The following is a 21,524-nucleotide window of genomic DNA, read 5'->3' as shown; positions in this document are numbered from 1 at the left end:
GCTAAACAGTATCAATTAGTTAGCTAACATCAAACCTAAGCCAACGTTAGCTTGCAGTGGTAATTAAAAAAATAATTAATTGATCAACCCTTTGGCTGGTAAAATATCGAGGGGTACAACGGTAAAATAAAAAAAAAACAGTTTGTTTTTCTAAGGCTCAGATTTTAACGAATCGTCTCTGTTGTCATCCAAGTTATGTAACGTTAAGCTAGCTACCGCTAGGTGAGCTGAGGTTAGCTCTGCTAACTTTGACTTGCCTTATTTTGCCGTACCATGTTTTGTCATGTTCTTATTTTTATTTTTTAACCAAACCCACATTTTGAAATTTGGTCGTGTTGTTGAAACAATACGCATTTCCCAGCGAATGTCGCACGTTTAATTGTGTGTCATTTTTGCGGTCAAACAATATGTTTTCCATGTTGTACAAACTTAGCATTAAGCTAGCTTGCCGCCGCGACCCGCGGCTGCACAGTTTATTATGGCCTGTTCCCGGCTGGGTCTCCGGGCGCTAAGCGATAAATTACTGAGTAGTTCTCCAAACTACCTGCATGACCCTGCTCTGAGTCGGGGACGAAACGTGAAACCAGCAGGTACTTCTCACGTTGCAGTGCACTAGCCATTATTTCGACAGTCTCCGACAAAAGCTGAAGTGCAGAATGATAATTCGGAATGTTCGGGTCTGCTTTTATACATGTCCCATCGCCCTGGAGAAGGAACCTTGGAGATGGAACATGAGCCTTCTGTCCATTATGACAGGTGAGGTACACTGAATGTCCAAAATATCAGGGATACTAGTATTTTCATCTAGTACACTGACTAGGTGAATCCAGGTAGAAGCCATTATGCCTTATTGATTTCCCCTATTAAATGATACTAATCACAATAGTATCTTTGTTGCCTATTGCTTGTCTACATTTCATTATAGGCTGATATGATATAATTGCGACAAATTCAAGGTGTTAAGCAGTTAGACTGGGTGTCACAGGGTTATAAAATAATGATGCGTTATGGCTTCGTGGCGCACGGGGCGCATTGGAGACGCCTGTGGCACAGCCACCCTCTACAGCCGCACCCACTGTCTGATACCCCGAGTAAGAAAATGAGAATAAAGAACTTGTCCAGTCCGTTCTTAAGTCTGTAATGCGTTTTTCATTCAAATCAAATGAATGTGAAATGTTGAATGCATGGTTAGGTTCACTCTGTCCAAAAACAAAAGGCACATTTAGGAAACCTCGGCCAGTCGCAGCAGTCTCATTTTCCTCTAATGCCATGTCGGTGTCTCCCTCTTTTTCTAACACTACGTAGGGTTTCCCGTTATGGAGGTGAAGAGGAGAGCTCCGGTGTCCCATTGCGCCGCCAGTGGGACAGGTGTCATATATGTGTTGATAAAAATAACTTGTTTCCTGTCCCATCACTTAAAATTTAATCAAAACTACAGTCATGATAGTGCGCTACCACATAATGTTGTTCGTCGCAGCCATATCTCTATTACAATTACAAAATGGCATGCTCCAGGCTCTACTATTGGGAAACCTGTTGAAAGGAAGGAGACGAGCATGCAGTTGTTGTGGTGTGTTTGGATGGAGCTGTGAGCCGCGGTGTCCAGCGCGTCTCCAGAGTGTCACCGTCCGTCTCCTGTATTCCTGATGATTTGCACTGTAGAAACTTGGAAGCTGCGCGGAATAGCCTACCATGTGTGCACAAAAACACAGAGGTGTGTGTACCTATTTGGCAAGAGCCTGATGCTGGTTGTGCAATATCAAGGTTGAGGTGTGCGTAATTGCGCAACGCTTTGAAAATGCGCACCACATCGTTCAAATTAGAGGCTGCAGGTGGAACGCACATAACTGCCAAGCCGCCTTTGGATGGATATAGCGATTTCATCAACTGAAATATATCCTACAAGCTGTTGGATGACGGATATTGGTAAGAATAACCCCCTAATCTAGCCCAGTACAGACCACAATTACCTTTTACCTTCACATGGTGAGCTGGACACATGCGCAATTTGGTTACTGTTCAACAAATGCGACTATGGTGTATACATGTTCATTATTGCGATTAAGATCGGTGTACTCTTACTGCGATTATGCTTACTGCGATTATGCTTACTTCGATTATGCCTATCAATCGATGGGTGACATGGATTGATGGAGCGCAGTTTGTTATAGTTTATAGTTATCTTTATAGTTGTCTCTAGGTGTGAATGGGCCCCAACAGCCGCAACTTAGGCGCAGCTCATAACACAAACGTTTCTGTCATCCTACTGTGATGCTCTTATTAAACAATAACAAAACAAACATCTCTGACTGGTAAATTTACCTCAGAATAGAGGCCTGAGGTGAGCATTTCTTCTGTGTGAAAAATGAATGGAATTATACTGCGCTATCTCAATTTGGCCATACCAGCGATAATTGTAATAATTTTGATAATTTTGAGCTTAATGCATTGATTCTAATTTTATATTTCATGGCAAGATGTGGCCTTTCCTATTCCATAGTGTCAGTCGAGCTGTTTAGGTGGTTTGCCTAATTTTGTCCTTTTAAAATCCTGGGAGTTTTAGCTTCCCCATGCGTGATACCCTAGCGCCGCCTATGAGTACCATACATAGACATACCTTGTGGTTTTCCATGCCCCTAGACCATTCTGATTCACATATGCAGTAGTATCTCAACTTTTTATTGTCAAAACAAATTTCTGCTGGCTACTGTGCCCATGCAATTTCCTTTCATGCCCAGCCATGGTGCCCACATCCTGTGATAGTTTCATAGTTTCTATAAAACATCATCTGTCCTCCAGTAATTATCAGGTTTTCCTCAGCAGGAATGTGAACTCCAGTCTTTTTTTCAGTAGCCCTTGGTAGCCGCCAGAGACTGCTGCTCTCAGCTGCCCCTCTGGGCCATAATTGAAACCTTATGTGGATCAGGTGGAATTCTGGGCTTTTGGCCTCACCTCAAAATCCCAAAGTGTGTTATTTTCTCTTTCTCTTTTTTTCTTAGTTTCTTTCCTCTAGCCAGAAGCCAGAAGACTCTTACATCAGCCTTCGTTTCCTCTCTCTCTCTCTCTCTCTCTCTCTCTTCCTTTCCCAGAAAGACCTTCCTAGGAAGAGGTCAGTGACTTTCAATGCTGAATGCATCAACTCACAGTAGATGTGGAATATTCCCTGCGACAAATGGTTTCCAATAAGGAGGAGAGAACTTGCGAAAGTAAGTCTTATCCATATTGTTCTCATCTGTGACTGATAATCCTGATCCTAATGTGGAAAGTTTGTCAGTTCAACTCTATTATATAACATCATATAGGGTGAAAGATCATACAGGTTGAAATAAGATAGAGGGCATGGAATATATAATCTAGACATATTATATAGGTTGAAATGAAAAGTGAGATATTCTTGCTTTGTTCTTATTTCCCTTGTATATAATGAGTAATTTACTTAACAAATATACAGAAAATGTTATTATTTGACCCAAATTATTAGGGTCACTGATCATCATGCTAGTTCATGTTTTCAAAAGGAAAACATTTAATGATTATTCTAGACAGTAATGAAAAGTATAATCTGGATATGTTATGTCTTGCTACTGTAGTGGTGTGATATATTAAATTCTGCATATAATGGCCATCTTTTTTAATTTCTTGTAATATTACATTCATGTATGAAAGACAAAAAGGCTATAGTACTGTAATTTTGTAGATTTATTTTGAGGAACCCAAGGCAGGACCACACAAAACTCCAGAGGCAGCGTTTTGCGGGACGACAGTTCGTACACTAACACAGAAACACACTGTCAGTACTTTTCCCCCCCAACTCACATTTTTGGTGAACTCACCAGATGAATGACTGTAAGTACAGCAGCTGAACAGTAGCCTAAGTTGTGCAGAGCAAACCGGAGTGTGCTACAGGCGTAATTCACTGAGACCTTTACAGGCCTTTTACAAGGTAAATAAAACGAGAGCTCATACTGCAGGTACTGTGGTGGGAGAGCAGCAGTCACTTCGACAAGGTTACAAGGAGGACTGTGTGTGCGTGTGTGTGTGTGTGTGTGTGTGTGTGTGTGTATGTGTGTGTGTTTGCCACTGCGGATCTCACCAGGGTTTTAGGAACGTACAGCACCATACAGAACCAATACTGACAACCAAAAATCACACCAATGAAATTGTTGTCATGTTAATCTACAATTTACAGCACTTTAAATTTAAATTTGTTGATGTTAAATTTCAAAACTTACATTAGGTTAGATAGCCAACTGCCAGTTTTGATTACTATGAATGTATATGAATCAGAGGTGGAGACTCGAGTCACATGACTTGGACTTGAGTCAGACTCAAGTCACAGTTTTAATTGCTTGAGATTTGACTTGACTTGGGTTCTGGTGACTTGGCACTTGACTTTGACTTGTACTTTGATGACTTGAAAAGGTTTCTAAAGTCTTGACAAAAGATCTTGTGTTTGTGTAAATTACTTAGATTGGTATGAAATGATTGAATTTATTGAAGTTGAAACTCATGATGCTCTTACCAAGTTTTTATCCTATTAAAACCATATTGCATTGAAAAGTCCTAGATATTTCGTTTTCTTTAAGATATTAAATTGATACTGGACTCTTGATTTGTTCTGACTTGACTTGCTGTTCTACATTTAGACTTGGGACTTGACTTGAGACTTGTGCCTCAAGACTTGAGACTGACTTGTGACTCAAGTACGACTTTGCTGATATGAATATTATGATGACTATGAATGGTCGGCTGTACCACTAACCACTGATCTACAAATGTGGCCTTGATGCTAAACTTTCATTCAGGTGTGCAGCTCCTTGAGATGAGATGAAGGTGATGGAGGTTCAACAGATCAAACACCAAGTCCTGTTTATCCTGCTGGCTGCCACAGTGCGATCTCAAGTCAACCCAGGTATATATTTATATTGTTTGGCATTTAGCTAACGCTCTTACCCAGAGTGGCTTGAGTAAGCAGGACCGGGTTCAATATCTCACGTTAGGACACTCTGACAGGACACATTGGCTGTCGCTGGGACTGAACCCGTGACAATTTGATTCTGGCATGGTCTCCCGAACCGCGAGGCCACTCTGCTTACTGTGCAAGCCAATCAGTCAATCAATGATACAGTGAGTTTAGTTTCATAAGTGTATGATCAAAGCAAGAGGCATGAGCCGGTCAGTGCAGATATACGATAGATAAGCTTAAAATAACGTTTCTATATTCCTGAGGGATATGCAGGAATGTTGACATGATGGAGATGGAAAGCAATTTCAGGTGGGTGGGCTTAGTATGCAAGAATGTGTACGTGTGTGTGTGTGTGTGTGTGTGTGTGTGTGGTTTACCTAATGGTCAGACAGCAAATATCCCCAGAACAGGCAGACCTTTCACAGGCGGGGGGCATTCAGGGAAAAGAAAAAAAAAAGAAAAAGTTTGAAAAGTTGTAGGTGTAGAGGAGAGGAGAGCGGTGAGGGAAGGCAGCTAGAGGCAGAGTGAGCAAAGGTCTACGCTTATTAACACACACACACACACAGACACACACACACACACACAAACACATTTGACTTTCCCACTTCGAATATTTTCACAGTAAAAAGCTTATTTGTTCTGCTGCTCTCTCTCAAAGTATATGTGTAGGAAGGTGAATGGGAAACAGACCTGCCTTAATTATCAGGTAGGGAAGGTGAGAATAAACAGTGGCCGTCTGGTAGATGCAGTGAGTAGCAGTTTGGTCCATGAATCACATTAAAATCATTACTTCTATTGTTTTCAAAGTTTTCATTTCATTTTTTCAAGCCCAAATGACACGTAGTTAGTGTCCAGTGGGCACCACACTTCTAAAAAGTGAAATCACAACTTCCTCTCGTTTTGGTTCTGGTCGAAAATGATGAAAAAAGGGGACGAAAAATAAAGAGTAGGCAGCTCTGAGGCCACTCCCGTCTCATTTTGCTTAGACTGGCACCTACACAGTGATGCCTCTGTTTGAGTTTAGAGGCCTTGCAGGGCTGCAGGAAGGGGACTGGGGGAAGGGAAGAGCTGTCCACTTAACACTCGACTCCTCATGTCCTGCAAACACCCAAAATACCAAAACTCATATAGCCACACATGTGTGCATGCACGTGTGACCATACCGGTATCACACTCACATACACACACACAAGAGAGTGTGCCCTATATAGTCCTGTAATGCACAAAGGTACATTTCATTTCATACACACAACATACACAAATTAACCAGACTTGATATCATGTCCAAAAATATATCTTTATGATTCTGAGGTGATGAGTGTGTATCGTACCTGTGTTTGTAGAAATGTGTCGCTATCCTCTTGGTATGACCGGTGGGCAGATTCAGGATGAGGACATCTCCGCCTCCAGTCAGTGGTCTGAGTCCACTGCTGCACGATTTGGCAGGTATGTGCAATATTAATCCATTAATCCAATCACCTCATTCACATTTCTATGGTTTCTTCATCTCACTTCATTTCAAAAAGTGATTTCATTTTATTTAGTTGGAGCAACATAGTATGCATGTTAAAATATCCACACACGTGCATTTCTGTACTCGGTGAATGTGATTATCGACTGTTTTGCCTTGTGAGTCAGTGGTTTGTTTATGATGCTTGTTAAAATCCGCAAGTAAAACACATCCCGTCCTGTGCACCAGAGGATTTTTCCCAGGAAAGACACAAACCAGCTATAGATTGAATTATTATTGTGCTATATCATTCAGCAATAGAGAGTAATAAAATGGACATTTATTTATATGAAAAGGTTGCGGATTCATACTTTAAAGATATTTCAATTTATTGGTGAGATCACAGAAGGAAGGATCAACCTTAAACTCTCTTTGTTAAATATCTTCTCATATATCTCAATATCTTCTCTCGCACACATGAATTCACCACCATAATGGAAAAGACCATGCGTAGTAGATAAATTAACTGCCCCCTCCTTTCTTGTCCCCTCTCCCTTCTCTTCCCCTCTCTTCCTCCTCCATTCATCTCAGCCATGTATGTGTGATTATGTTTTATGTCTTATGAATCGTCTGTACAGTATATTTTGTCTTTTATTGAGGCGCTGCAACACCAATTTCCCTTTAAGGGATAATAAAGTTTTCCACTATTACTACTATCTCTTCATCCTATAAAAACATTTTTTTTACTGTCCTTCCTTTCCATCCCTTCCTCTTAATATTCACCCCCCTTCCCTTCTCTACCTCTTCTCCCCTCCTTTCTCCTCCCTTCTTTCACTCACTCCTCTCCTCTTCTCCCTCTCCCCAGACTGGACTTTGATAACGGAGACGGGGATGGGGCTTGGTGTCCTGACATCATGTCAGAGCCGGACGGCCTCAAAGAGTATCTCCAGGTGGACCTGCGTTCGCTGCACTTCATCACCCTGGTGGGCACCCAGGGGCGCCACGCCGATGGAATGGGTAATGAGTTCGCCCAGCGATACAGGATCAAGTACAGCCGCGACGGCAGCAGCTGGGTGGCCTGGCATGACAGGAAGGGTAGGCAGGTGAGCGGGTCAACATAATACTGCATATTACAGTGTATGATTAGTAGTTTTGTAAGAGGCAGTCTTATCCACTCTCAGTTTGAATCAGTGCATTTAAATCAGATCAGGTGATCATTGGCTCATCTTGTATCTCTACAGCATATCCACAAATAAGGCATTTAAAGGTGCTACATGGACCATTTTAACATCAATAAATCATTACCGCATTCATTTTGAGACATTAGCATAACTGAACAAAATCCATCGCCAAGAAGATTGGCAGCCTCTACTGGCCTCCACACTGCATTTTACATCGTGTGCCACTGGGTCGGATTTTGTGGGAAATCTGCTGGATGGCGTTACACCACAACACAGCGAGAAGGCCGCTGTTCTTCCAGCGCAAACAGAGCTAAAGCTTTCAGAGTTTGTTGTAATGACAGATGCTGGAACGAGTAAAAGGCCGATGGACGCCAGGGAGGGGGAGGAGGGACGAGCAGCAACATCCTCTTTGCAACAGTACGCAACAGTTTATGGGAAATGCGGTCTTAATTTTGAGAAACACTGGCACTAATACCGCTGGCGTGAGACAGAGGCTACCAATCGTCTCAACCATGGTCTCATTTATGCCAAAGTTTCACAATTAATTTGAGAATGACATATTGATTTATTCAATTCATATTCATATTCATATTGTTTAAAAATGCTACCAAATAATTTTGTCACTCAGCAACCCTGATTCCCCGCAGCAGCACAGAGATTTTTGCTCAAGGAGTCAAAGCATTAACGCTACATATGTATATTTAAACAGTTTCATTTCTATCCCTGGCATGTTTCTCTCAGTCAGTCTGGCTGATGTCATCTTCCTCTCCTATGCCAGGTCATCGAGGGGAACAGAAATGCCTATGATGTGGTGCTGAAGGATCTGGAGCCGCCCATCATCGCTCGCTTTGTCCGCTTTATGCCTGTGACGGACCATTCCATGATCGTGTGCATGAGAGTGGAGCTCTACGGCTGTGAATGGCTGGGTTAGTCGTAACTCTCATACACAGTGCAACTTTAGTAATTTTGTAAAAGTGTCTTTGTTTGTGTGAATTCATTCATACTTTTAACGTGTTAGTGATTTTGCTAATGAAGGCATGCAATCTGGACATTGACCATAATCTTTGACCTTTGACCCCTTTCAGATGGCCTGATGTCTTACAGCACTCCAGATGGGCAGCAAATGGTCTACAGAGGCCTGGATGTTTACCTTAATGACTCTGTGTACGACGGAGCTTCGGCTGAAAGGTCTGGGTTTTACCACTACTTCTATAAAGTAGGCCACAAGCAGCACTAACTTTGATTGTTGTTCTATTGTTTTAATTACTTTGTGTGAGTGCAGTGAAGTTTATCACCACCATGAATGAATGGAAATATGGGCCATAAGAATTTTTGATTGAGCTGAATTATATCTAGTCAGCAATTTACAAATGTGTGCACTTCTCAATGAAGTAAATTCTAAATTATTTTCTATCTTTCTATCAATCCATCCATCCATCCATCCATCCATCCATCCATCCCTCCCTCCACTAGTCTGACCAAGGGTCTAGGCCAGCTGACAGATGGTACCTGGGGTCTGGATGATTTCCTCCACAGCCACATCTATGGCATGTGGCCGGGATACGACTATGTGGGCTGGACCAACAAGAGCTTCCCCAAGGGTTACGTGGAGATGGCCTTTGAGTTTGACCACGTCCGAAACTTCACCTCCATGAAGGTCAGAGGTCAATGCAGGGGGAGAGTTGGGATTATTAGTAGGGGATTTTTCAAACTGCTGAGCCATCATTAAACTGAACTGAGCTGTGCTGTGCTGGCCTATAGGAGCCATCCTCTTTAGCTGCTGTGTAATGTCAATAGGAAATAAAATTAAAGAATAGGTGCAGGATAGCCTGGTAGTGTGAAAATTGCCTGCTCTGTATAATCAGCCTATTTGTCATGGGTGAGTGCTCAGGCTAGAGATTAGAGATGGAAGCTCAGGTTTGTTAGCTGTAGCCCAGCAAGACCAAGTCATCACTACACCATCTTCTATAGACCCCATTCAAATTCTAGTCATTTATCTATGGGCCAATGACATGACATGCATTTTTTGTGCCCAAATTCATTATTTAAAATAAATAAATAAATAAAAGAAACACATGCAATATATGAAATTATTCTACAATATGTACTTCAAGAGAAACCACTTTCATTTTATTGAAATGCAATTAATTGTTTTAAGTTTTGATGTTCCAAAGTCCAAAAAATGTCAGTAGTGGTTTTAATTATTTAAATATATATATGTTCAGTTGCACTAGTTGACATTTTGTGGGTGATAAGAAATCTTGTTAAAACATCAATTAATTCCATCTTAAAAGCTATAAAGCAAATATGTATAGCCTACATAGGATACATTCCTATGGACTTGACATTGCATTTGAAATCCATTTTGGTCATTCTGGTCATTTTGTTCTCTTTTAAAATCTTGTCTTATCTGTCATTGACCCCTATACTATTACTACTATCTACACTAAAAAACTATTTTGGCCATTTTACACCAGCCTAGTCAACATGGTAATGGGTAGAGGTATTTCACTATTTGCGATCTGCCATCATGCATCATGTTATATACCCCCTCCCCCCTACAGGTCCACTGCAGTAACATGTTCAGTCGGAGGGTGAAGATATTCAGACAGGCCGCCTGTTACTTCCGGTCTGGACCGGACTGGGAGGCCGACCCGGTGTCCTTCAGGCTCTCCGCTGACCGCGTGAGCCAAAGCGCCCGTTTTGTTACCGTGCCCCTTGGGGACCGCACAGCCAGCACCATCAGATGCCGTTTCTACTTCAATGACATTTGGATGCTGTTCAGTGAGGTGGCCTTCCAGTCAGGTAAATGGGACTAGATGTGTGTGTCATCCTCCAGTCAGTGCCTCATAAGAACCTTTAAGTTCCTCCGGCCTCAGGAAAACCCATAATCTCTCTCATTTGATTTTCCAGACAGTGACTGTGACAGAAGTCTCTCCCACATATATGGAAATTTTAACTTTTGATGTTTTCATTGATTTTCCCCAAGCGGTGCTGCATGAAGCACATGGTTACTGTAGAGCTGACTGGGTGAATAGCTCCCTTTTGTCTGACTCTACATCCTGAAAAGTGATTTCCTATCCACACCCGTCCTCTTTCTCTTTCTTCCTCTTTCTTTCTCACTGCCAGGCTCAGCGGTGTACAACACATCTCTGACTCCTCGCAAACGTGGACACCCTACAAACACACTACCAGGTCAGCAGCAGAAACACAAACCCAAACCCTTATAACCATTTTTCTTTTTTAAAGGACTGGTAATAATTATAGAGAAAGGAAAGATAGACACAGGAGATAATTTCCTGTCAGGGTAGACTGGCAAGGTAAAGCAATTCAGCAAGGTAAATAAAAAGCTGGGTAAACTATAACCTCCAGTCGGTGATCATCATAAAGCAAACAACCACTGATATAATCAAAAATCAATTATATATTCAGAAAAACATTTTTACATTTTTCCTTAAAAGACCCAATCCTCATATAGCTTGCATTGGTTTGATACTTCTTACTATGATGAATACTGTGAATTTCACACCATAAAGACTTATTTCTGCCTAAAAAGGGTGGGTAATCTCTATTGCACAAATAAAAAGGTGGGTCAACTGAGTTGAACCTAAACTGCTTTTCTAAATAAACAGTGCCCCCTGCTGTCAGTATGGAACACTACTGATTATTATAATGAATTCCAGGCTTCTTCGCTGCAGTGAAACATGAAGGGGATTACGCAATGGGAATGTAATTATACTGTGTTATAATTAGCTGAAGTATGATGGCTATTATTCATTAAATCAAACCCATCTGATCCCCTGACTCTCATCTGGTTTATTAGGGGATGACCCTACCCATAAGTTGGATGACAGCAACACCAGGATCCTGATTGGCTGCTTGGTGGCTATCATTGCCATCTTGTTGGCTATTATCGTCATCATCCTGTGGCGGCAGGTCTGGCAAAAGATGCTTGAAAAGGTGTGAGGGGGATTTTTTTGTTCAATTACTTTATATTTGGTATATAAAAAATGATCTTTAGTGTTGATAACCACTAAGAAGATAACCACTTGTTTTCTGGTAATCAGGGGTTCTTTACAATATCAGTGATGACTTTGTTAATTTGCCAATTATTTCTTCCTTTTAGAAAATTGAAACAACTTACATTAAGAGCATCCAAAGCTCCAACACTGAGTATTATTACAGACACATAACAGTTAACAGCAGCTCTCGACTGCTGCCCGCTCATGTCCTTCTTAGGCGTCCCGTCGCATGCTGGATGATGAACTGACAGCCCGTCTTGCAGTCCAGACCCAGGCCTTCTCCTTCCTCCACTCCTCTCTGTCCAGCGAGGGGGGCTCCAACTCCAACTCCACCTACGAGAGGATCTTCCCCCTCTGCTCCGACTACCAGGAGCCGTCCCGCCTCATCCGGAAACTGCCCGAGTTCGCTCAGTCCACCGAAAACCTCGGTGAGCTGGCAAAGCCATACATAATGCCATGATATCTTGGAGGTTGGCTACAGCTGCTGCAGTGTGTGTGTGTGTGTCCATAGCAGGGCCCAGCGGCTCCTCCAGACCCGTCCCGGCCAGCGGTTCAGACGGCGCTCCCCACTATGCAGAGGCAGACATCATCAGCCTCCAGGAGTCTTCAGGCAGCAACACTTACTCCATCACAGCCGTCAACATGAACCTCTTCGCCGGGAGAGACTCGGCCATGAGAGAGTTCCCCAGACACAAGCTCACCTTCAAGGAGAAGCTGGGAGAGGGCCAGTTTGGAGAAGTAAACTTAACTTTGTGGCATCGCTTCAATTGCTGTTTGTTCTGGGGTTTTACAAATATGCTTTAAATCAGAAATGATTATTCGAATCAAAGGGTTATTCTTTCTTTTCCAATGTTATGTTAATGTGGCTTTATAGCTCTCAGTCTGGATGGTGGATGATGGATTTCACTGTGTGGTGAAACTCCTGACATGAGTGTGAAGTGTAATGAGTATGAAAGGGCGATAAATAGTAGGTAACACTTAATGGGTGGTATTAAATGGAGCTAAATAGACAGTTGTAAGTGGTGCCAAGTGGATGATGGACTGAGTAAGTGTCTTTTTTTAACACAGGTGCACCTGTGTGAGGCGGAGGGCATGCAGGATTTTCTGGATGAGGATCTGTCTATAGAAGGGAGCAGTGAGTCACCTTTGCTTGTGGCTGTAAAAACACTGCGGGAAGACGCCAACAAGAATGCAAGGTACTAACATTTGGTGACCTCAATTCTTTTATTTGTGTGTGTTATTGTCCTGTTCTCATGCTTAACAACTGTAAGAATAATTTCTGTGTGTTAGAATGGATTATGGGTGGCATATTGTGTGTAAGCTGTCATTATCTCTAACAAGTGGATCCAAAAAGATAATATTTTCTTGAGGATTTATCCCGCAAACAGGTGGCATCCCTGCACAGCTATGTTAACTAATCTCCAGCTGGTTGTTATTATTCGTTTAATTATTCACTCAGGCAAGCAGATAATTAATCAATCAATCAATCAATCATGATTCACAATGATTACCATCCCCGCTGTGCTGCAGGAATGATTTCCTGAAGGAGATCCGGATCATGTCTCGTCTGAGGGACCCCAACATCGTCCGTCTGTTGGCGGTGTGTGTGGACACGGACCCTCTGTGCATGATCACTGAGTACATGGAGAACGGAGACCTCAACCAGTTCCTCTGCAGTCTCCGGCTGAAGGAGGGTGTTGAGGAAGACAAGAAAGAAAAGGAGGGGAAAGAGGGGAAGCTAGACAAGAAGTTAAACAACATGGCTATGGTCAGGTAGGCCAACACTGGGTCTGTCCATATCATGACATTAAATTGTGTAATTTGAATGATTATTGAGGGTATAATATAAATGGTATAGAGACAACTGTATAACACTATGTACAACTACACAAGGTTAAAGAACCAATGACCTGTTCTCTCTTTCTCCTGTCTTCTCCTCTTAGCTACAGTAAACTGATTGGCATGGCGGTACAGATTGCATCTGGTATGAAGTACTTGTCCTCTCTCAACTTTGTCCACCGTGATCTGGCCACCCGCAACTGCCTGGTGGGTAAGAACTACACCATAAAGATCGCTGATTTCGGCATGAGTCGGAACCTGTATCGGGGGGACTACTACCGGATCCAGGGCCGGGCCGTCCTGCCCATCCGCTGGATGTCCTGGGAGAGCATCCTGCTGGTGAGGGCTCTTAGGAATGGGGGCTAACATGATGATATGTCAAGGATGGAAATCTAGAGTAGCCCATTTAGCCCATCAGAATTTTCAAAAATGTCCTCACTACTCAGAGTTTGAGTGGGGCCGATGAATTGTCATTGACAGCCAAATAGCCCTGGTTGGTTGGTGCCTAAAACCCCTTCAAAGTTCAATCACATCAATTGTATAAAAAAATACCAGATGAAATGAAATGTGTTCCTCTTTTATTGTGATCTTGTAGTATTCTACTCAATGAACCCAGCAAAGAAAGAAAGAAAGAAAGAAATAGACGTCAATAAGGCAACTGAGGAGAGCACAGATTAAATGCTGCAATTATGCATTACTACAATTGTAGTACTAGTACTATGTACTAATTGTTACTTACTTGAGTTAATGGTATTGTAGCTATGTTATATACTTGCTTAATCCCACTAAACTACATCCTAGCAACCACTTGAAGTCAATGCCAGACTGTGTTTGGATATAACGTGTCACCTCTCCCAGGGCAAGTTCACCATGGCCAGTGACGTGTGGGCATTCGGCGTGACTCTGTGGGAGATTCTGACTCTGTGTAAGGAGCAGCCGTACTCCCAGCTGTCTGACGAGCAGGTCATCGAAAACACAGGCGAGTTCTTCAGGGACCAGGGCAAGCAGGTGAGGATCATGCAGCTTTATCTACAAGTGCTCCACCTAATACTAAAATAATAATTTACATCATTGTTAATGGTGATACATGTTGCATTTTTAACATCAATAAGTCATTACCACATTCAAGATGTTAGTATTGCCGTAAACTATCAAGACCATTGCTGAGAAGATTGGTGTCCTCTACTGGCCTCTGCACGGCATTTTACATTGTGTGGCACTGGGTTGGATTTTGCAGGAAATCTACTGTAATTCTTCATAGCACAAAATAGGAAGAAGGCCGCTGTTCTTCCAGTGCAAACATGGCTGTTACCAAGGGTGGTTATCGCCTTCTTGGTCTTCAAAACAAACACACACAGAGTGACAGCCAACATCCTCTTTGTGACAGAAAGCAACAGTTTATGGGAAATGTGATCTTCATTTTTGGGAAACACAAAATGCTACACATGGCACATTTAAAACCACTCCTTGGTTCAGATTCCTTTACCCCCAACACTTCCCTTCGTGCTCCCAGGTGTACCTGCCAAAGCCCCCCTGCTGTCCTGAAGCGGTCTACAGTGACCTGATGCTGAGCTGCTGGAGGAGGAACGCCAAGCAGAGGCCCAGCTTCCAGGAGATACACACTCAGCTGATGGAGAGCCAGGCGTAGCAGATGGGGTCCACGCACATACCGTTCCTCTCTGCCACGCAGACTGATGAAACTTGTGTTCACTTCACAGTCTGGAATTACTTGGAACTGAGTCAGAAACAAGAGAGTTTCAGAGAATCTTTTCCATTTCTTAGTAGTGCTGTACTGTAAATATTATAATGAGGACAAGGCATATAGCTGAACAAGGCCTGACGTTGTAGATACTAATAAATGACTAATATATGATATGCAGATAAACACTATTCAAATGATCGAATTTACTTTATTTTCTGTTTCTAAGTTGTTTCTATTTTCAGATTTCCCCACGCTATCCTTGTGTTCTCAGACACAATTGTAAATATTTGGCTATCACAGGTCCATGCCTTCTATGCTTCTATAGTTCTACAAAATTCTATCGCATATTTATTAGAACATGAATGTAGATCTGTTAATGTTGGTATCACTGTTGCTGTTTTTTACATTATTACGTTATTTTAAAGGAAAATAAAGACATGATGATGGTGATTGATGGTTGCCTTCAGGAGGAAGCAACAGGCTTTTTTCCTCTGCAGCAGTTCACTGTATGATTTGAAAACGTGTCCTTTTGTATAGGCTACAGTTGGATTAATAGATGAATGACTGTATATTGTTGACGTTTATTAAAGAATTAAGATTTTGTGTAGTTGTCAAACCCAAAACTTCCTTTATAAAAAGAAAAATGAATATTAATCAAGTGTGTTAGTAATCCTTTGGTGTTTCCTTCACAGTATGGCTTTAGTATCTTATGCCATTCACTCCATAAAATGCACTAGTGCCACATAACATGACTTTCCCTTGCGACATTTTCAAGCGTTGCGCTTTTTAGCAAGCTTGGGTCCCTTCGCTCTCCGTAGTTGAAGCTGATTGGCCAGCAGTCTGGTGACATCCAATCACACCACGTACAGGCTTGTGCATATAGGCTGCTGCTCTGTTTTCCTAATCGGACCATGGGGCTGTACTTGTACATTCCTTGCTAGTCTAGTGTGTGTCAGAACTGCTGGAAGTCCGATCATATTGATTATCTGGCTCTGTTCCCCTTTTCATCTGAACCTGCTGTGGACTACAGGGAATCATGGAGAAAGTTGTCGTCGTGACCGGTGCGAACAGGTAAGTTCATTTTCACTCGCGGTGACAGAACGATCACTGGACTCTATCACTGATTTGTTACATTGTTGCAAAGTGACGCCTTCAGCTCGTTTATAAACATTGTGCAACACCTGAGTCTGTTGTAGCTTCGCTGAAGGAGAATCCCTCCTGACCAATTAGAATTAACTGCTTATAAGTCTGTGATAAGCTGACTATGATGCCCTGATTCTTCCAAGCTGTAATGACGGTTCACCTATAGACTTATTTGTAAGCCTCTGTCATTCAAAGTCATTCAAACCTCAGTGCTTTTGTACACTCACTCCACCAAATTACTCAGAGAAGGTGGGTTTATATGCATGGGTACATGCTTCTGTTGTCTTCCCCTATAGAAGTACTATTAAATATTCTGTCTCCGTGCTCCACAGTGGCATTGGCCTGGCCCTGTGTGAGAGGCTGCTCGGTGAGGACGGCCTGCTGCGTCTGTGTCTGGCCTGCAGGAACATGCAGCGGGCCCAGGCAGCCCGCTCCGCCCTCCTGACCTCTCACCCCAACGCCCAGGTAGACCTACTGCACCTTGATGTCGGCTCCGCCCAATCGGTGCTCGCCGCCGCTCAGGTGGTCAAGGCCAGGTAGGGAGGGGGTCACTCACTGGCCTCATTCTGGTTCCATCTGCCCTGAAATATAAACTATGAATATGAAGCACTCTTTTTGAAATTGAGTCATCCTTTATGTGCATTTGTGTTTTTCCACAGGTACAGCAGACTTGACTATTTGTACCTCAATGCAGGAATTATGCCCAATCCACAAGTGGACATCGAAGCTTTTTTCAAAGGTCTATTTTCTAGGTAAACTTTCAAAGCCAGCTCAGCTACTTTTTATGTTGAATCTTGAATTCTCAAAGTGAAATAGGCCTAAGCTAAATGGTTTTATACTAGTGACAACTTGTTCCTGATTTCCCGCGCTCTTATGTACTGGTGTTATCTTCCCTCTGCAGGAACGTCATCAACATGTTTGCAACAGCAGAGGGTCTCCTAACTCAACAGGACCGCCTCAACTCAGATGGCATGCAGGAAGTTTTTGCCACTAACCTATTTGGTCACTTCCTTCTAGTAAGCCACAGACCACAAACATACATTTCTCAATTAGAAGCCTAAATTGTGACTTCAAATTACATAATGTGACATAATATGGTGCTTAGCGTTAAATGTCGTAGAAACATAGTATGTATACAGATTTAAAAAAAAAAAAAGTAGGAAATCTTGTAGGTTTTTTCAGATCGACGGAAGAAGAGAAGACGGTTCCCCATTCACCCAAATGTTAACGCCTTGTTTCTGCATTACCATACTCTTTCCTTTTCCTTGCTTAGTTGAGGCAGTAGGATAACTGAATTGTATTGCTGAATACTACGAAGGCATTTATGATGTTTGTTGATTACAGAATTGTCAATGGTTTCTGTTTAGATTTCAGAAAAAAAATATATTTGCCAACAGTAGAATATTGTACGATTTTCAAACCGAGAAATGGCCTCAATCCATTAATTATCATACGTTTCAAATGAGGCTTTGTAACAAGTAAGAAAAAGTTGAACATTAACGACACAGCTATTATAATGTAAGTCACAAGGCTTTTATAAATGGGCAGCGTCCTGAAGCAATGTAGATGAAATGTTTTCTCCACATCTATGATGTTTGAATGTCATCGTAATCCCCGTCCCTGCTGAAGGCCATGTTACCCATCTACTTGCCCTTGTATTGTTATCTATGGCCCTAACGTCTGTGCTGTCTCTGGTGTAGATCAGGGAGCTGGAGCCTCTCCTGTGTCAGGCGGATCACAGCTCCAGGGTGGTGTGGACTTCCTCGAGCAACGCCAGGAGCTCTGCCTTCAGCCTGGATGACATCCAGCACAGACACGGCACTGAGCCCTACAGCTCCTCCAAGTACGCTTCAGACCTGCTCAGCCTCGCGCTCAACAGACACAAGAACAGCCAGGTGTGTGTGTGTCACGTACTCCACAGTTTATCACTGCCGATGTCAAGCTCTTGCTCTTGTTGTGCGCTGGTGACTGCCAGTTGCAGTGATACACTGTGAAAATACCTTTTTCCCAAAGCCTCACTAATGTATACTATGACAAGTCAAAGTGCCAGAATTGTCTCCTATGCTGTAATCATATATTTTCAAAACTAAAGTTAAAGCATAACTCTGTCCGTTTTCAACCTGGATCCTAATTTCTCATAATTTTCCATCATACCATTCCATTCTGGCCAAAATCTCGTCAGTTGCTTGCTTCACTACTTGCATCTTGCTTGCCTGGGTGCACAGCTTTCTCCTCTAGGGCCAGTGGACATTCCAAAAATCAACCCCAAAAGTACCCAAAGTATGTCTTTCTCAAAACATTGATTGCTCACTTTGTATTGAGACACGTCAGTAAAAATATTGAAATGAAAATGATCTAAAGTCATGCTTTTCTCATGCGGTTTTAATGCTACCTTGGCCATTACTTTAGCACTTCCTCCATTACTCTTTGCCGCCTCTTTGCATTGATATATACATTCTTTATTACAGAGTGAGAGCCTACAGTATATGTTGAAAAAGACATGCTTTGGGTGCTTCTGGGGTTGATTTTTGGGCTGTCTATTGACCCTATAGGACTGTGCATCCAGGCAAGGAAGATGTAAGTAGCTTTATACTGAAGCGATTGATGAGATTTTGGTCAGAACCGATTGGTAAGATGGAAAATAATGCAGGTTGAAAATGGACAGATTTATGCCTTAAGTAAACCAAATAAAACATGTATCTGGTTGGTTAAAACCATAATTTTTGTGGGTTTTTTTTCTGACTGGCAGGGCCTGTTCTCCTCTGTGATATGCCCAGGACTGGTGATGACCAATCTGACCTATGGCATCCTCCCCTCCTTCTTCTGGACCCTCATCATGCCTATCATGTGGCTTGTGAGTTGTCCTCTTTTTTTCTTTTTCTTCCATCTCTCACAACTCTCACAAATACTAATGTTCTTTTTCTGACTTGACTGGAGGTATGAACAATCTCACATTCTTGTATTTCTTGTTGTGCTGAACAGATTAGGATCTTCACCAACACGTTCACACTGACACCGTACAATGGAGCAGAGGCCTTGGTATGTAGTGTGTCTTTGTTAAAATGCTTTTAGGATTCATATCGTAACAATGAATTTTCTATGAATGTGGCATTGTGCTTTTGCCTTTCACAGCACTGGCTGTTTCTTCAAAAGCCAGAGTCTCTGGACCCAAGAGCAAAGTATCACAGTTTAACATCGGGCCTCGGAACAAACTACACACAGCCTCGACAGGTAAGTGACTGTAGGCTTGTGCTGCCACAGATGTAATACTGCTGAAGTCTACCAAAGATGCAATTCATTTAGATCTGCTGTGTCTTTGTGTTCATGTTTCAGATGGACGTTGAAGATGGAATGTCTGAGGTCCTTTATGTGAAACTGGTTGAACTTGAGAAAGTAGTTAGAAGGAAACTGAGTGAGGAAAATGCTGACATGGAAGCCCATCGACAGTATCTCAATGAGACCGAGTAGAGGTGTGGCCTAATTTCAGTGTGATGGAGGGAAAGTGTTGCTCTCTGGAAATGCACCACATGCAGTTTCTAATGGGTATGTGTATTTTAGCACAGCCATACTTCTACTTCAATCAAGGTCACAACCTGTTCAGATCTGTGTAATGGGACCATGGATCATATCTACAGGAGGACAGCTACCTCTGGGACAGTGAAGCCACTCCTAAATCACATCAAAAGAGGTTGGCAACATAATACACTGAAACATTGATGGTAGAAAAGAGACCAGGCTTGATTCATTTCCTAGATTCAGCATCACTGACGTCTGTTTAAATAATGAAACACAATGAAGTGATCAATGATGCTCATTCACTCCCTCTGAGTTCTTTGATTCACATTGCTCTTATTTTCCAAGAGCTTTTTGTGGATTTGGCTAAATTTGAATAGATGATAATTGTGCTGCTATTACTCTTCCATAATTATTTATGTAACCCACGCTGCTCTCGCCATGCAGTTCTGAGCATTAAGAGATAAATTCAGGTCAGTCGGTCAGGGGTGAGACACTTTATTCCTCCATAGCTGTGTGCTAAAATCCATCACGGCTTACAGCACTTGAGAAGATAATTTTGTCCAAATCATGCCCATTTATTGAGCAATATCTACTTAATAAAAGGAAGCCTTACTGTGAAAATGAAACCATAAAAATTAATAGTTACACCTCAGCTGCAACATTCCACACACCTCCAATAATCCCCTTCTTGTATTCAGGAAACATTTCTTTAAACTGACTACATCAGAGGAACTTTGTCTTTTTTTTAAGTAATTTTTTTTCTTTGTTTTGTTTGATGTGTCAATTATATTAGTTAATTATTTGATATTTTAACTTTCACAACCTGTTTTGAAATGTTTTGCTAGCTTGCAAACCCATGCAATGTTGCACTGTACAGAATCTGTACTTGTTTTTACATTTTTGGCCAATAAAATGTAATTAATCAAGGCAATAACACTCTTTGTCACATGGGCTGACATGCCACATTTTTCCATCATCGAATCAAAACCAGCTGTCTCTTTTCACACTCTCAAAAACAATCATTTTAGGGTTCACCAAATGCTTGAGATCCAAAAAAGTAGCAGTTGCTCTCGTCTGTTGTGTTTTTCTGTTGTAATATAGATACCGTCGCCTGCTGTGGCCTAACCTGATAGCAATATCATGTTTCTCTCACGACAGGCTTCCCAGCGTAACCTTACCAACGTTAATGAGCTGTTTGTTTATGCTGTGGTTTCCTGAGGCCTTGCACCTCCTCCACCACCAGCACCAGCACCAGTTGTCATCTGTGGCTGTCTGCTCACCAGAATCATGATGCACAATTAGCTGAGATGAATGGCTAGTTTAAATAAATGAAATGACTATCAAGGTCAATAATAGGCTGTCAGGAGGACAAAACAAAGCGTATGAATGAATCCGGTTTCAACTGATTGAGGAGGGTGTTGTTCAAAATAGCACACTGCAACACAACACTGCCTTGTGTCAAGATCCCTTATGCACTTAAGCTTTATGTTACTGATATCCTCTGTTGCTCAAATTTCAAAACTGCTTCAGGGCAACATCAGGGAAGGGCTATGCTCGCTAAATTGCTTGTCACATGAGTCATGTGGCTTGTGGCAGACAGCCTACAACGGCTGTCGTACTGATTTGCAACTTATTTGCTTTTCTTTTTAACTGTGAAAGACCCGAATAACTCAAAACACAAGCTCCATCCTACATGACTTGGTGT

At 42.1% G+C, this 21,524-nt stretch overlaps 1 protein-coding gene and 1 pseudogene across 2 annotated transcripts; both read left to right on the top strand.

Annotated features, from left to right (window-relative positions):
• The first annotated feature begins 3,094 nt into the window (after positions 1-3,094).
• Positions 3,095-15,773, top strand: LOC139926085 (discoidin domain-containing receptor 2-like; annotated as a pseudogene). The gene is made up of 16 exons (XR_013507116.1): positions 3,095-3,206; positions 4,806-4,912; positions 6,310-6,412; positions 7,282-7,519; positions 8,376-8,523; positions 8,683-8,785; positions 9,071-9,254; positions 10,162-10,402; positions 10,727-10,792; positions 11,421-11,557; positions 11,837-12,357; positions 12,688-12,815; positions 13,150-13,392; positions 13,563-13,797; positions 14,317-14,466; positions 14,972-15,773. The product of XR_013507116.1 is annotated as a discoidin domain-containing receptor 2-like (transcript).
• Positions 15,774-16,076: 303 nt separating this feature from the next.
• Positions 16,077-21,057, top strand: LOC139926096 (3-keto-steroid reductase/17-beta-hydroxysteroid dehydrogenase 7-like). Its single transcript, XM_071917678.2, has 9 exons — positions 16,077-16,231; positions 16,636-16,839; positions 16,963-17,055; positions 17,205-17,319; positions 18,004-18,198; positions 19,053-19,157; positions 19,286-19,342; positions 19,436-19,534; positions 19,637-21,057. The coding sequence occupies exons 1-9, from the start codon at positions 16,197-16,199 to the stop codon at positions 19,769-19,771; spliced, it is 1,038 nt and encodes a 345-aa protein (XP_071773779.1). The 5' UTR covers positions 16,077-16,196; the 3' UTR covers positions 19,772-21,057.
• Positions 21,058-21,524: the final 467 nt, after the last annotated feature.

The sequence above is a fragment of the Centroberyx gerrardi genome, chromosome 13 (assembly GCF_048128805.1).
Source record: "Centroberyx gerrardi isolate f3 chromosome 13, fCenGer3.hap1.cur.20231027, whole genome shotgun sequence".
NCBI lineage: Eukaryota > Metazoa > Chordata > Actinopteri > Beryciformes > Berycidae > Centroberyx > Centroberyx gerrardi.
Note: the sequence above shows the minus strand (reverse complement) of the source record. Positions and strands in the feature narration are given on the sequence as shown.

Excerpts from the sequence above, each read along its gene's own strand:
- LOC139926096 (XM_071917678.2), top strand. The coding sequence starts at position 16,197 with ATGGAGAAAGTTGTCGTCGTGACCGGTGCGAACAG. Across the intron at positions 17,320-18,003 it reads TATTTGGTCACTTCCTTCTA|ATCAGGGAGCTGGAGCCTCT; the intron begins GTAAGCCACAGA and ends TCTCTGGTGTAG. Across the intron at positions 19,535-19,636 it reads ACTACACACAGCCTCGACAG|ATGGACGTTGAAGATGGAAT; the intron begins GTAAGTGACTGT and ends TTCATGTTTCAG.